The sequence below is a fragment of the Cardiocondyla obscurior genome, linkage group LG16 (assembly GCF_019399895.1).
Source record: "Cardiocondyla obscurior isolate alpha-2009 linkage group LG16, Cobs3.1, whole genome shotgun sequence".
NCBI lineage: Eukaryota > Metazoa > Arthropoda > Insecta > Hymenoptera > Formicidae > Cardiocondyla > Cardiocondyla obscurior.
The window spans coordinates 469,678-484,988 of NC_091879.1; the positions used below are offsets into that span (position 1 = coordinate 469,678).

Consider the following 15,311-nt stretch of genomic DNA (forward strand, 5'->3'; position numbering starts at 1 on the left):
CTCTCGTCGCGTTTCGCCGTACGTTCCATCGATATCTCGCTCGCCGGCCGCGGCTTGTCCTTCACATCCTCAATTACGTCGACACCGATTTACCGGTGGGTCGTACGTGCTCGCGGCACCGAGCCTCGCGCGGTCGTGGGTCTTCCGTGCGCTTCGTGCGATCGTCCTCGCCGACGCGCGATCTTCTTTCCGTAATCGACGGCCGTTTTGCTTTCGGCCGCGAACGGCTCGCCAAGGGTGCGAGGAGCCGCGAAAGGGTACGCAGCGGGACGGGCGAGGGTGGTGGTGGTGACCTAGTACCAAGTGGCCGAGATGCATGACCCGAATACCGGCGCTGTACAGGTGTGCGGGGTGTCCCACTGGCCTCCACTCCGCCTCGGGAGGCACAAAGTGGTTTCGGAGCACGCCGGTCGAGCGGCAGAGAGAGAGAGAGAGCCGCGTAGTCCCGCGGGAACCCCCGTCGAATCGCGGCTATTGATATTTAAGATCCCTCCCCTTTCCTCCCCCCGCGGAAATTAAGGCACTTAGGAAAAGCGTTGGGGGCGAGGTCAACTGCCGGCGCCCCGCGACGATGAGCCGGCATCGACCTGTATTCCTGGCGCATCGAGTGCACGGCCTATTACGTAACTCAAGCGAGCTCATCAAGATTATAGTGGCCGTCTATAATCTCGACGACGGCGCATGTAGACGCGCGGATTTATTGCGCGCGGTCGTGACACCGATACGTCGAACGTGCGGGAATAAACCAGTCGCTTTATTAATATTACTCGCTGTTCCACATATCGAGAAAACCCCGGCCGTTTCGCGCCTCTCTGACAAAAATTTTTCAGTCGGTCCTTCCTCGACGGTGCTCCTTCAAGCTGTGCGACGCAATTCTGTCTCCGGGTGAGTCGCCAATTTGTAACGCGTCCCGTGACGCGTTGCGTCCGTATATTAATTCTATCCAGATACGCAGTCTGTCGGCGCCATCGTCTCGGTTACCCTGACTGAATTTATGCTCGTCCTTGGCAAACGGTTCGCGACTCCTTCGGCGAATTTCCGGATAATATCTGCCGCAAAGTCAATGTCGGCGAATTGTCGAGAGCGCGATCTTGGCGTCTCGTCCAAAACTAGCGGTGTAACAAACGGATACCGTGGCGAGATACGTTGAGGAAATAAAAAATGTTGCAGCTGCAAAAATTGTCCGCGAGTGAAAAATTGACTGAGGTAGACGAGTGCAGAGTCGCTTCTACAAAGTTTACGGAAGGGATAGCGTATGCCGCGCGAAGCTGCGAGATTTGGATCAGCCTCGAGACCGTCGAACGGAGGGCGGCGATCACGATAACTCAAGAGACGATATATCGCCGCGACAGCTCCGTAAAGCTATCTATCCTCGCCGCGACGGCTTTTAAATGAAAATAGGGAGTCGTTAGAGTCGCTCGGTCCACGAAACGTCCTTCGAGGCTTTCACAGCGCGACTGCTTTCAGCCCTCGGCTCGTTGAAATTTTGCCGCGGCACTCGGCGTGACGGTTGTCGGCTGTCTGTCCTCAAAAGTCTCGCGAGATAAACGTGTTCTTTAAGAAGTCGCGGATTCTAACGGATGCTGCGCGGAGCTGAATAAATGTTTCGCGATCATCACCGCGCGTTTGCTCGAGATGTATACATCGCGCCGAAAGCTCTGGAGAATTCTTCGACTTGGATGATGCGTCGAACGATAAAAATTAATAGGCCGCGTATATATACTGACCTGCTCGTCTGCATCAAGACCTGCCGCGTGGACACCCGCTCGTCTGACCTAAATACGTAATTATCTTTTCGCGCGGTGTGACCGTGAACTGGTCAAATCGAAACTGGGCCATGTCTCTATCCGGCAGGCTCACTTCCAGCGAGTTATCCGGTCATCCGCGACTTTTTGCGTCGACGGTTCAAGAAACTCGGGAGTTCGCCGTAAGATAACGTGCCCGCGAATCGATCCAGCGTCGACGATATGAAAGCGAGCTTTCCTCGAAGGCGTAAATCGAGCCGACGGAAACGTTCCCTGGCTTCTCGAGATTCGCCGCGGACGGTTCGTTGCCTGTTCCGAGAACGAGAGGAAGGCACGCGCCCGGCTAATCGTCTTCGGATAAACTCCCCGTCGGTCTAGCAAGATCGCCCCTCCGCCAACCCCCGTCAAGTGGGACGCCGACCTAGTTAATTTACCTGTAGACACCCGTGTCGCCGGCGCACCGCGCAATTTCGCGAACGCGCGACACGCAAATTTCTTAGAGACGAAACCGCGAATTGGATTCTCCTGTATCAACATATTTTTCTTCCAAGTCGCGTTCTTTAGCGCCGGGGCAAAATCGACGCGCTCGTCATTGAAGAACGTCGGGCTTAATCGAGCGCGGTAGACCAAGATCATTCTGACGGTTCGTCGTCGATCAGGTCGCGCCTCCGAAGAATCGCAGGTCGCGATCTCTTCACGAAAACTCGGGAAATCATATTCCCTGGATATAGGTACGCGCGATACACGGGTCGAAGAATAGATGCGCGGCGCGGCGCGGCACGGCGAGGGAGGAACGGGGGGTGGACGATGGGTCGCGAACGGGGTCGAAGTCGAAGGGTTGGAGCGCGATCGGCTGATGTAGGCCAGGCGAGAGTGTTGGCCCGCCTCGCCTTGACACGAATATATATACAGGTTGTACGGATCTCGGTTTGGATCAGCCTGTATCGGCGCGCCGTACTTTTCAAGTTTCACGGAGCGAGATGCGTGCGAAATTTCGAGCGGCGAAGACAACCAGCTCGACGACAAAGAGCTTCGAATATTAAGACGTCGCGAGAAAGCTGCTTGATATTCGTTGAGACTCGTCCGGCTTAAATCTCGTTCCGCGCGAGGTCCCTTTTCTCTTTGTAATCACTCGGGGATTATATTTTGGACGTTTTAATTAAAGAAGAAAGATCGAGAGTACTTGAGAATTCATCTCCCCGCGGTAGATTAAAGATCGAAATTTCAAAATTTACATTTTTCCGAAATAGAGCAAAGTTTAACTGAATTTTACGATCGAAAGACTCTCGGATGATATTGAATTTTGCTTTATGCGACGGAATTGAATAAAAGCGACGAGAGTTTTTTATTCCACGTTTGCAATGTGTCTTGAAAAACGCGCGTTGAATCGCACAACTGCCGTATTGACTTGAGATGTCTCGCGACGTCCACGCATTGTTCGCTTAATAGCGCGCTCGTAATTATACGGCGTCCCGATGGCGCTCGCATTCGATTGCGAGGCGACGCCAATTGTGTACACACCGTCTTGGATCTTTCGCGTTTCAGCTGGGGAAACATCGTGACGTTTGTTTCGCACTTTCTTAACATTTGTCGCGCTCGCTCGGATAGAAATCCCATCGAGGCCGCCAATTCTCGCGCCCACTCGGCACGCGGCAGGAGAAAATAGACGAGGAACAGTTATAAATCAACTTCTGTCGTTCGAGCATTTCCGTCCTGATGCGACGCAGCTGCTACCATGATTAGATAAACATCGTTCGGAATAGCATTATTTTTTTCTTCGTCTTCAATCTCGTTACACTATTAATTAACATCAGTTGTCGCACGAATATTAACGTTATTATAAGCAGAGAATAAAAATAGGCCTTCCCTCCGTAAAATATCGATTTAATACGTTTCGCAAAGTTTGATTCGTCCGGGGCGTCTCTTACGCAATGAGTTAATTTCTATTTGCTCGGAAAGAGCGAAACGAATATACCAACGAGATGTACGTGCATACCTACGTGTCTGTTAATAAATACCGTGATGTAACTTTAGACGAGTCCTGACTTATTAACGATGTCAACCGAGTCGATAATAGAAACTGTGGCACTGCATACGGCCCGCGTTCTTTTTTCCACCGAGTATTGCATCTCGAGCGAGACCTGAGAATCTAATATTTACGGGGCGGCTAATTTTACATCGCGACTTTCTTTTTTTGCCGTAGAAATATCTAGCGACACTTCCTCGTAACGCGAAAGGACTCCCGTCATATTTCCGTCGACGACTCCCACTCCCAATCACATTATAGGCCAGGAAGGCGGACAATCGCGGCGATGATAAAGCTGGCAAACAGCGCGGAGTGCAACTCGTAAATAAGCAAACAAAGTTGATCGAGGAACCTTCGGGAGTACCCTCAATCGTAAATCGGCGACGTTACTGCGCCACTCGGCGTCGATTGAATTGTCAATAAGGCGAATGGCAACGGTAACGGAACGGTTGACGAGGCATAAATTATAAGACGCGAAATAAAATGAGGTGAAACACGTTCGAAAGCCGAGTCGAATCTGCAAACAGGATGGAAGGGTTTTAGTTTTACTTCCGAGGAAATTTGCAGGAGAAGTTAGGCGCTCGTCTGCGTTAAGTAGTAAAACTTAGCATTCGAAAACAGGAGTCGGCCGACTTTTATCTCCGAATGCTTCCACGTCGCAAATCTTTTTATTTTTCGCTACGTCAAATCTAAATGCAAATCTTTCCGGGCACGGGATTTTTAGCAATTTATAATAAATATTACAATTACTACCTGGGATTGTCAACAGGTGAAAGTCCAAACGATTATTACGTTTCTTTACTGAAATAGATAACTTTTTTAATTTTATAAAATTACTTTATGAAATAAAACATAATTTTAGAATTTTTCATTGATATTAACGTGAGATTTTTAAAGATTAAACAAAAATCGAGAAATTAAGAAACGTTCCGCTTGTCTTTTTCTTTCGCAAATTGTAATCGAGATAACCCATTTATTCCACGCTTTCGAACCCGAGTAATAAATAGTCTGGCAGTTTTCTTTTTCTTACAAATCCATAACTAAAGTAACCTGGTTTTCTCCTATAAATCCATAATTGAAGTGATTTTATTTTTAACACCGGGCGCGATTGGACGGCCTCTCGCCGGGGCGTTCAACACTCGGGACCGAGGACTCGTAGTCAAACGCGACGGATATTTGAAACGCGAAAAGGGGTCATCCTTCCCGCGAACTTCCACCGCTGATAAGCGGCAAAAGTTAGCTAATAGGCGTTACGCACGGAGGGCGCGAAAAGGGTTTGTCTGGGGAGGATTTCAGGGCGGAACGGAAAAAAAGATCGAACCGGATGCCGGCTCGCGGCGGTAAGCTCTAGTTTCCAACGATGTGAGAGAAAGAGAGAGAGAGAGTGTAAGCACCCTGTATAACGGAGGGTGCGGGAGGCGGTCACTTCGGGGCGTTCACCTTGCGACGCGCGCGTGTTCGCACACACATACACACATACGCGCGTGCACGCACGCACACACGTAACATTGGCACGCTATGGCCGTTTCGTATCCCTGTGTATGGCGCAACAACTATGTAGAACGCCACGCTTCGACAGCATTCGCGAAATGCTTTCGTCCTTTGTGGTCGCCGCGTCAAGCCGAACCCTCGACGTGCTTTATGATAGTCTCGCGCGGAAGATAAAGAGTTTAGTGGCCGCGTGTGGGCATTCGCGATCGAGGTATTCGGGCTATTCGAATTCCGCTAAACATTTTTAAATACTCTATAAGAGGTGAGTCGACCCGGCGAGAAAAAGATGCAAGAAAGCGGCGCCGGCCGACGCGTTTTTATTGCGAGGAAATTGGGGCTTAGGCGAAATTTATTAACAAATTGTCTCGTTCGGATTCTCGAGCTTTATCGACTTGTCTTAAATCCATGGCATGTTATCGAACGCGAAGAGACGCGGGCGTTGATTAACGACAGCGCGGTTTCATCCGTTTCGTCGAAACTATTTATGATTCGCGAAATGCGCGCTTCGAGAGCACTCTCGTCGGCTTTGCAGCCCGGCTTCGGGAAAGGAAAAAAGAAACGACCCAGTTCGAACGCCCAGATATGACTTCGGCTTCTCTTCGCTGTGACCCGCGGCATAATTAATGACCCGGCCCCGTTGTGGAATTAACAGTTGAGGCGGTCGATTTACTTATGTCAAGATTCTCGCTTAAGTCAAGGCCGCGAGAACGCGCTTCGCGGCAAAGAAAGATGAAAGCTCGCTCGCGGTGTCCAATCGACGGAAGCGTTCGATCGTTCCTTTTCTATTATAGGTATAACCGTGAGAAACAGATAATAATACGTATATCTCGAGCTTTACGTTCCGCATACATCGCGAAAAAGTGGAACGCTGGAATAAAGCTGCGTCACTCGATATCGGACGAGATACAATTACAACTTACAGTAATTACAACCTAATTACAACTTAAAGTAATCCTAGTTAAATGCAATTAATTTTTCGCCGTTTTGTTTAACAAATAATTTTTCCAAGTGCGGTTTTAATTATTTAGGCATATATTTAACGAGGCCGCGTTAATTAACCCCCCTGCTTCTTCGTGCAGACAAACTCGCTATTCGTTTGCAACAATTGGTGGGAACGCGATTTTACTTTACGTCAAACTCGATCGACCCGGCGATCAGGTTCCGAAAGCGGATTCGATGATTCGGTTTACCGTGTCGCCGGTCCGGAATCCCCGAGATCGTCGTCGATTTCCATGTCAAAGCGCTTTAGCGTACATCACAGGCGCGTCGTGGATACCCTCGAGCCGTCTCGTCGCGAAGAGACACTTGGGTATTCACGTGGAGAACTGCTGGACGGCGTGCCTTGAATCTCTCATCCCCCCGTTTATCGAACGCTAGTTACTATTAATTACATTCTTTTTTCCTCGCGTAACGAACGCGCCCGCAGGATAAACACGGCGCGTTAGGCCAAGAGATAGGTATTTGCGAAGCTTATTGCTGGCGCTCGGAAGAAGAGCCACGCCTCGGCTATTAATCGTTACCTCAAGCAGTCCCGTGGGAAGCCTCATTTCCTTCAGAGACAATTTCCCTATCTTTTTTTAAGCGCCGTACACATCCGCGAATCTACCGCGCCCACCCCGTAAATCGGTCCGCGCTCGATAAAGCGCCAGGGCAGCCGGAAAATTAAACGCGACTCTCGCGGAAACGAGATTGCTCCTCGGGAGAGAAAGCTCTCGGAGTGACCCGGCGTCGTCGCCGATAACGACCTATTATCGCGAACGGGGCACCAGTCGCTCGCACCTTGCCGCGTGTTCCACCTTTTTTGTCTCGTAAATAATCGACCGGCGGCAAAACGGCGAGAGTGGCGTAGAGCGACGGCCCGAAATCGATAGCGAGATTCGCCGCGCGTTAATTTCGCAAGCGGAAAGCGAATGCGCCAGACACGTGCGAGTTTACTCGCTCCTCGTCGAGATCATACGCGTTATTTAAGTAAAATTGGAAACTTCTTGGCGACACCTTCGTCGCAGTTGCCCAATTTGTTGGCAAGAATTCGTTTCGCTCAATCATATAATCATTTTAATAATTTTTAAGTCCATCGACCGCTTAAAATTCTCTTTCTCGTGCCTGTGAGATCGATCGAGGTATCTTGAACAGAACGCGGCGCTAATTCTGCATTTGTATTTGATGAAATTTTCCGAGCAAATACATTTCGCGGTTCACGCGGATTTATTTGAACGGGGCTTGCGGAGCTTCCGTTGCTGAAAGACGCGGGCGGTTACGGGCCGCTTTTGTTTCCGCTGGAAGCTGCGGGCGATCCTCGCTAAATCAATTTTCGAAAGGATACGACTTTGATTGTGGATTAATCGAGCGAACACGTGGTGGCGAACATTCTTCGAAAGATCCTAGAGAGCCTATATAACTGCGCGCACTCTTCTGCGGCAAAAGCGACAACGGCCCGCCGTTGATAGGAAACGAAATAACGATCGTAAAAACGCGCTTTTACGTTCCCGTTTACGATCGTACGTCTCGGGAGTGTGCGTCTCGCTGCCGTAATTATGCAAATGATTATATACTGCGGCACGGCGCGTGACTACACAGACACGGTCGCGTAAATCTAGAGGCGATTACAGAAGGAAGATGAGTCAAGTAATGCCGGCTGTGCGCTTCCGGCTGAAAACAAAATTCTCACGCAGGCAATATATGTTTGTACAACGTTCGCGCGTGTTTAATTATTGATATCGTACACGCGTTATTAAAAAAAAAAAAAAATGCGCATCACGCGTCGCGTGCGTGTGTATTTGTACGCAATTGGCGAAATTACGCCGCGGAGTCGAGCCTGGCAAGGGCGAAAAGGTGTTGCCCGCCGGCCACGCGTATGCCGCATTCACTTTACGTGACGCGCCGACGTCGTGTGGCGTAAATTAAAATTGCAAATGCCTCCGCTTTTAAATACGTCCTTATATAAGTCGAAGATAAAACAAAACGGCGTTCCGCGGCGGTGATAAAAGAACAAGAGCCCCGGAAAATTTCTGCACGCCGCAAGGCCGGCAAAGTATCGATAAGAACGGCGAGCAATATTAATTGACACATAAATCTCTTTTACAATTAGTTACCTCGAAAAAAAATTTGCTCAAGATTTTTTTTTTAATGCCTTTTCGTGGACTCGTCACTTATTTCGATGCCGATAGAAATTGTCGAGAGCAAAGGTCTCGCGTTTAATATCGTCGCGAGATTATTTCCAACAGTTTGATAAAACAATCGGAGATTGAGGTTCGATGCTTGGATACCAAGGAATTAGCGCACCGGTTCTTGGCAACGGCTCACCGCTCGAAAGACGCGAATTTTCACGATGCTATGCGATGCAGCGCGAGTTAGTTAATTGGAGGCTCGTGCTCGGTTTAAACACGTGCAAAACCGATTTCTACGCGTGTATTAGCGCCGAGGATTTTTCTAAAGAGCGCCGTGGCACATGCTTCTTTTTTTTTTTTTTTTTCCTCCTCCCGTTTCTCGTCTCGCGCGCCGGCCGCGTGATGTGGAAATGCAAATATGCCGTTTTGTTTGCTCAAATTGCGCGATCGACGTGTTTGCGCTACTTCGGATTGGGCGTCCACTCGTCAGCGTATAACGTCTGTATTCTACCGCCGTTAACTCGCCCGGGTGCTGCTTCCCGCAGAAATTACTCGCGATCCGTTGAAAATTGGAGAAAGCGATTCGAGAAACGCGAAGGGATCGATTCGATAATATCAAGGGAATGCATCTCTCTAAAGGCCTTCCCTCTCCCTCCCCTTACTACTTCTTTGGTCTGCGAAAAGGGGTCGAAACGAAGACTCGGGGTGTATAGATCGCACGCATTGTGGCGACCACTTAATTGCCCTTGAAAATCCTCTATTCCCTCCGTTTTTAAGTGGACCGTACTTGGCATTGAAAGGTGGCTCATAAATATTTTCTCTTATTCCTCGCGTATCTCGCAGAGATAAAAGATACCTTACGGATTACGATAAATCGATCAACGCCGACTAAACCCACGAGTATAAAAAATAGTTTAATTAATAAATGACCGCGATTTAAATAACGTAAAAATTCTAAATAAAAATTGGAGAACATTTCTACACATTTTGGAGCTCAAAAAAAAAAAAAAAAAAAAAAAAATTAATAACATTAATAATAATAAATTAAATTAAATTAAAAAATACTGAAAATCTAATTTCAAAGTCTGGGTACTCACGCACGAAGATGTTGCTCATTAGCGTAGCCGGTAGACAAAAGACGATGACGAGCACGTCGGCGACCGCGAGGTTGACGATGAAAAAGTTGGTGACGGTTCGCATGCGGGGCGAGCGGTATACCACGGCGATGACGCAGCAGTTGCCGATCAGGCCGACCACGAAGACGACGACGTACGCGACGCAATAGACCGCCGACATAGCCATGCTATGCCGGTAGAGCCGATCGGGCGCGTGTTCGATCGCCGATAGGTTCCCGCTGGCGTTAAACAATCCTCCGTGGGCCGGGTCCTCCATCGTAACGCGCGGAGTCGTCGCGATCGTCTCCGCTATTAGGCTGTTGAGGTAATCGCCGAGCTCGTCCCTCATCTGCAGAAGCGTCCCGGTGCCCGGCGGGGTGACCGTCGTCGTAGTCGGCGCGTTACCGTTGTTGCCCCTGCGGCGCGTGTCAACGTCGAACTCCTCCGAGTCCGGTAATCGCAGGGACGCCATTTCCAGGAGGGGAGACGGCGGCTGCAGCATCGGAAACTTAAGCGTCAAGTAGCGAATCGGCGCGTCGACCATCAGCCGACGTATCCGCCGCTCGGCGCGCCGTGTCGACGACCCCTGGCCGATCGTCCCAGCGCTCTCGCTCGCGCGACCTTTCGCCGGTCAGTTTCCTCCGCAGACTTCCTTTCCGCCCTCGGCTCACGTACGCGGAAAGTTCGCGCGGTCCAGTCCGGAAGCGGCCACTTTCGAAGAGGGAACGAGGCTATGCCGGGGGCAGGGTGACTTCCGGCGCGATCGGGTACCAACGATGCGCTCTCGAAACCGACATGGATCTCAGATTTCAAATCGGGCGTCGAGAAACATACGCGGTCTAGCCGGGAACGCGGTTCGCACGTGTGCCGACCCCCCCGGATCTCGCCGGGAGACTTTATCGAGGGGGAAAGTCGAAATCGCGCGGGTCTAGGTGTTCGGGGCCGAGCGATCCTTTAAGCGAGGGGGGTGCGCGCGTAATTAAAACGTGCCGTCCGTCGCGGGCCGGGGGATGCTGAGCGACTAATGGACCTGGCTCAGAGGACGACCGCGAACTGCCGCGGAATGCACCCGCCGCGGCGAGCTGCCTGGCAACGCTCGACGATTGCGCAAGCGTTGCGTCGCTGGCACATGCCCCGTATACGAACGCGTCCGCGTACTATCCGCCGTCGCGACGAAAGCCAGACTGCGAGCGAGCCGGGAAAGGAGCACAACCAAATCCGCGAATTCTCTTCGTTGGCATCGCCGTCTCGGCGCCCCTTCGGGACTCCCTCACCCTCGACTTCTCCCCTCGCCCCGTCCTGTCCCCCTCGGCCAAATGTCGCCGAGCGATTCGGCTCTCCGCGCGGCGTACAAGTGCATCGTCCACGTTTATTGCGCTTATATCAAACCCCTGCTGGAGCGAGCAGTTCGCGAAACGATAACGCGCGAGAAACAAGAAGAGTCCGAGCGCGCCCCGCTCGTAAACTGGTTAAGTAGTATTAAGCCCCGCGTGCGCGACGGCACGGAACAAAATTAAGGAAAGAAAGCGAACGGAGAATTTATGCCGAAGATATGAATAAAAAACAGCGACGGTACCTATATAAAAAAATAGCCGCGGTGACAATCAACCGAGTTGTAATCGAATTTTTTCTAGCTCGCGCAAGAGACATTGTTAACGAAGCAGTATTCTGCAAATTCGCGTGAGAAAAATAATTACGCCGCGTTAAATTCGTGACGAGTTCCACGTCAAATCGAATTATTCGAACGTAACGAACAAAGGGCAATGGGGAGTTGTTAAATTTTTTTTTCAAATTTCGAGGTGTTTAAAATGACCTTTATGAGCACAGCGTCCGACACGTAGCGAGGCTGAGCGCTTCGCGAAAATGCGCCCGCGAAATTTCCCAATCTGTCAGAGCCAAAGCTGAAACTACAACCGGAAAGGGATGCATTACAGTCGCGCAGTTTTGACGCTGTCAACGAACACGTTCTGTTGCTGCGTTGACGTCGAGTCAGCGCCAAAAGTGGCTGCAACTCGGAAGGAACGCGTGTCACGTCAACATTCAACGTCAACCCGATGAGAACATCCGCGAATACACTTTTTTATTTTTTACATTTTTTAAATTTAATTATTAATTAAAAATTATATTTATTAAGAAACTTTTTGAGATGGCGATTATGGAGAGCACGGATCATCGAGGTGCGGGAGTCAGGTTTATTTTTACGACGCCGTTACAAATAAGGCATACAGAAAATATGAGATAGCGAAAATACGTAATTTCAAAAAAATCTCACTGCTCGCGCCGTTGACGTTGGAATATTTCTGTGGCAGGTGTTTCTTATCGCGCGGCGGAATTTCGTCGACTGAATTTCTCATGCCGGGTATCTGTTCTCAAATGACGGCCAGTTTCGTTTTCCTTTCGTGAATAAGTTAACCGCGTCGATCAACATCTTCGCGGGACTACGACGTTTTTTAATTTCAATTATAATTACTTGCCGTAATATACTTAAAAGCTCTTAAATATTTTATTATTAAATTAAAAGTTTAAAGAGAAACGGCGATTAGATTCCTCTTAAAGTAATGAGAAACGGCGAGATTTGAGGAATTTTTTTCGGTTTGTTTAAAGAAGACAGCTGCGCGAGCCTCGATCTCCGATTCCCCGCGAGCGAGGTTTATTTTTCTGGAAATTTAACCAAGGGTTTTTGCTCGTACTTTTATTATGCGTTATTGCATGGCCTGATTTCTTGCCGCAATCACCCGGCTCGTTCCACTTCCTGTTGTAACCTTGCGCGATTACAACAAATAGCGGGAAAGGACATCTTTTTTCTTCAATATCAGACGCAGGTCACAAATAAACTTTCGAATCACATCGCGCGATACTTGACCGAGTACCGAGTATAGAGATTTTTATAAAAAGCACCCGGTTGTCACACGCCAAGTGCTCCCTGGACAAGGTGACGCGAAAATTGATCCGACGTTTCGAAATTGTTAAAAATTGTTGGGGAATTTAATAATTCAGAAGTACATACCTATATTTTGATTTTTTCACTATAACGAAATTATATGTACACACGTATATTGCGTTTGTTGCGGCATGTTTAATTTTCTTTTTCTTCGTTATATTAAAAGCTTTCATAAAATTAAAAGAATTAATTAGTCTCAAGAGCAATTTTTATTTTTTTACTTCTACTGCAGTTAATGATATTATCTTCTTATAATTACGCATCTGCTTTGCATTCAATATGTTTTTTTTTTTAACTATGTGTTCGCCTGCGTCTCATTTGCATTAATTCACGATCAAATTAAAGATTACTTTATTGCAAAATTTAACTATTAAGTATCTCCGTGTCCTTTCGCGCTTGAAATTTCATGCTGCTCCAGCGGTTCTGTATCTCGAGATAGCGGATGACTACGAAACAAACATATTTCGAGGACGGGGTGTATAATCGCGCAAGTTTTTATCACGCCGAGAGATAGACCGGCATTTACATACAGCCGGATATGCGGTAAGGTCAAGGTACATCGCGATACGGGAAGGTTAAAAATGCGCATATTAAGAACGCGTTAAAAATCGAAGGGGGCCAGGAAAACTCCGCGGGGGCGAACGCCGCTATATCGCGACATAAATTTCAGAAGGGCGAAGGCGTATCCGTTTCGCGTCGCTTCGCCGTCAGCCCGACGGATCAATTGCGACGCACGTCGACGAGACAAATACAGCCACGCGGGTGTGCACAGCCTCTCGATTAATCTCTCCTTCTCGCTTCCACTTGATAGTAATTCTTCCTGTCGCGGTCCCTCGCTCTCTCTCTCTCCTCTGCGTCATTCGTCTTGCGCCTCGTCTCGTTCGTCGGCCCGCGGTTTTTTTTCTTTCTTTCCGCCCACCGCCGTCTTTCGCTGATTACGCGGGATCGTATGACTCTGACAGAATTACCCAAATTTCCGGCTTCTGGAGCAGCGACGACGCTGCGAGCGACAGCTAAGCGGCTAATTGAATCGTACTTCCAAGGACGCTCGGTCCAGGCGAAATTTTCTTTCTCATCTCGCCGCTGACTGTTACCCTCGTCGCGCTGCAAATGAGTATCAAACGCTCGCCCCGGTAGAAGCTGGGGAAAAAGATTTTCCTCGCCTCGTGGAGTTATCGGTGATAAGGAGATTACACTGACGACTCAATTAGAATCTCGATTAGGCCCTACCCTAATAATTTATCAAGTCTCATCCCGGCTGGCTCGTTCTCATTATCCTCATACTCTCACGCACGTGTTCTCCAATTTAAAATTTAAAATCTTTATCGCGATGAGTGATTACGATGACGGTGCAGGCTTGGATATCGACTTTTTTCACCGACGAGCGTTTAGCAAAAATGAAATCGAATGAACGAAGAGAGCTCGGAGAGCGGCGCAACGGTACGTTCTCGGGCGAATGTATAAATGCGCGAGAAAGGATTTCCCGAGCACAACGGGGAAGCTGCATTATTGGCGGGCTTGGCTAAAAGCCCCCGGATTCGGGCGTTTTCCGAAACTGGCGAGCGAGCGGATCCTCGAACTCCCTTTCGCGAGACGATAATTCTCCCCCGAGCGGAAAAACGAAGATCCGGCCGTGTCGTTCGAATTTATCACCGGATTGTCTCGTGGAGGAGGAGGAGGGGGCGGGAACGAGCGAGGAGGAGCAAGACTCGCAGAATTATCGAATCGCGATTATTATTGACCACGATGCAGTTATCAATGCGCGGCGCTAACTCGACTTTCAGCGTCTTTTCGGTACCCGGCGTCGCGTCTTTTCAATCGAACCATATTAACGCGCCCCGAGATGCTGCGGTATTTTTCGAGACGCTTGGACGCGGCGCGGAGAGGGCGGCGGAATTATCGGCATTTCCTCTCACCCCGTTCTTCCTCCCCCGGCACAATTCACTTTCATCTCCCCGTCGCTATTATCCCGGCGAGAATCTCAAAAGAGACTGTTCAGATCTCGCCGGCGATCTCGGCGACGGTCTCTTTCCCTCGGTGCACAATGAGACAAGGACACTCCCTTCGTTAATGTAAGCTCCGGGTGACTCGTGCCGCCGAGAGGAGGACCGGACTCTCCTTTGTCCTTGCGACGAAGAGCGCAGCGCGCGTTCCACACATTTTTCTGACCTTCGGTGGAGAAAACTTTGAAAAACCGCCCGCTCCGTCTCCTCTACTTCTCTCCATCTCACCCCGTTTCCAAGCATCTCGAGTACGTCCTTGTCTCCGTTGGCGCTTCGCGACTTTATATTCCTCGCGCCCGGAGCCGCGGGAATTCGCAAACTAATCGCTCGCGGGCGGAAACTATCGCGGAAGAATCTCGAGTAATTTGGGAGCCGGCATTCCCGACGAGGGCCTCACCCGCCGATCCTTGATCGTCGCGGTCGTCTCAGCGTTCCTCCCGCGCGACGGACTCTTGGCGAGAGTTAAGGGCAGGTGACACGACGGCGACCTTCGGCGCCGATATCGGGAATCGAAGCGATTGGATCGCTGCATCAGTCACCGGCCCACGTGCATTTAATAGCCCCGCCCGCACCCTAATGCACGCGATTGAATATGCGAATTAGCCCGCCTTGACGCCCAAGGCACGAAACGAGTCGTTCGTTTTTCCATCGATCGACACTTAAGAGTCCATCGGGGGCATCTCTCTCGGACGCGAGCCAGCGGCGGCTTCCGAGATACATTCCCGCCGTAAGTGTACAGCAGAGAGCCCAACTCGGAATCGCGGCTTTCACGCGTTCAGATACAGAGGCTCGTCCGTGTAAAGTCAGCGTTTCGGCTGCCGTCGGATAGAAGAAAAAACCAGAGCTATACCCTGTCTGTCCTACTCTTTCGCGGCGTCGCCGG

General features: G+C 49.8%; 1 protein-coding gene across 1 annotated transcript in view; it reads right to left on the bottom strand.

Annotated features, from left to right (window-relative positions):
- LOC139108746 (SIFamide receptor) overlaps nucleotides 1-10,666 on the bottom strand; it is a 32,932-nt gene extending 22,266 nt beyond the window's left edge. The window contains exon 1 of the mRNA XM_070667276.1: nucleotides 9,467-10,666. Coding sequence (XP_070523377.1) covers nucleotides 9,467-10,028 — 562 coding nt within the window. The 5' untranslated portion in view covers nucleotides 10,029-10,666. The remainder of the gene's footprint in view (nucleotides 1-9,466) is intronic.
- Between the last annotated feature and the right edge of the window lie 4,645 nt (nucleotides 10,667-15,311).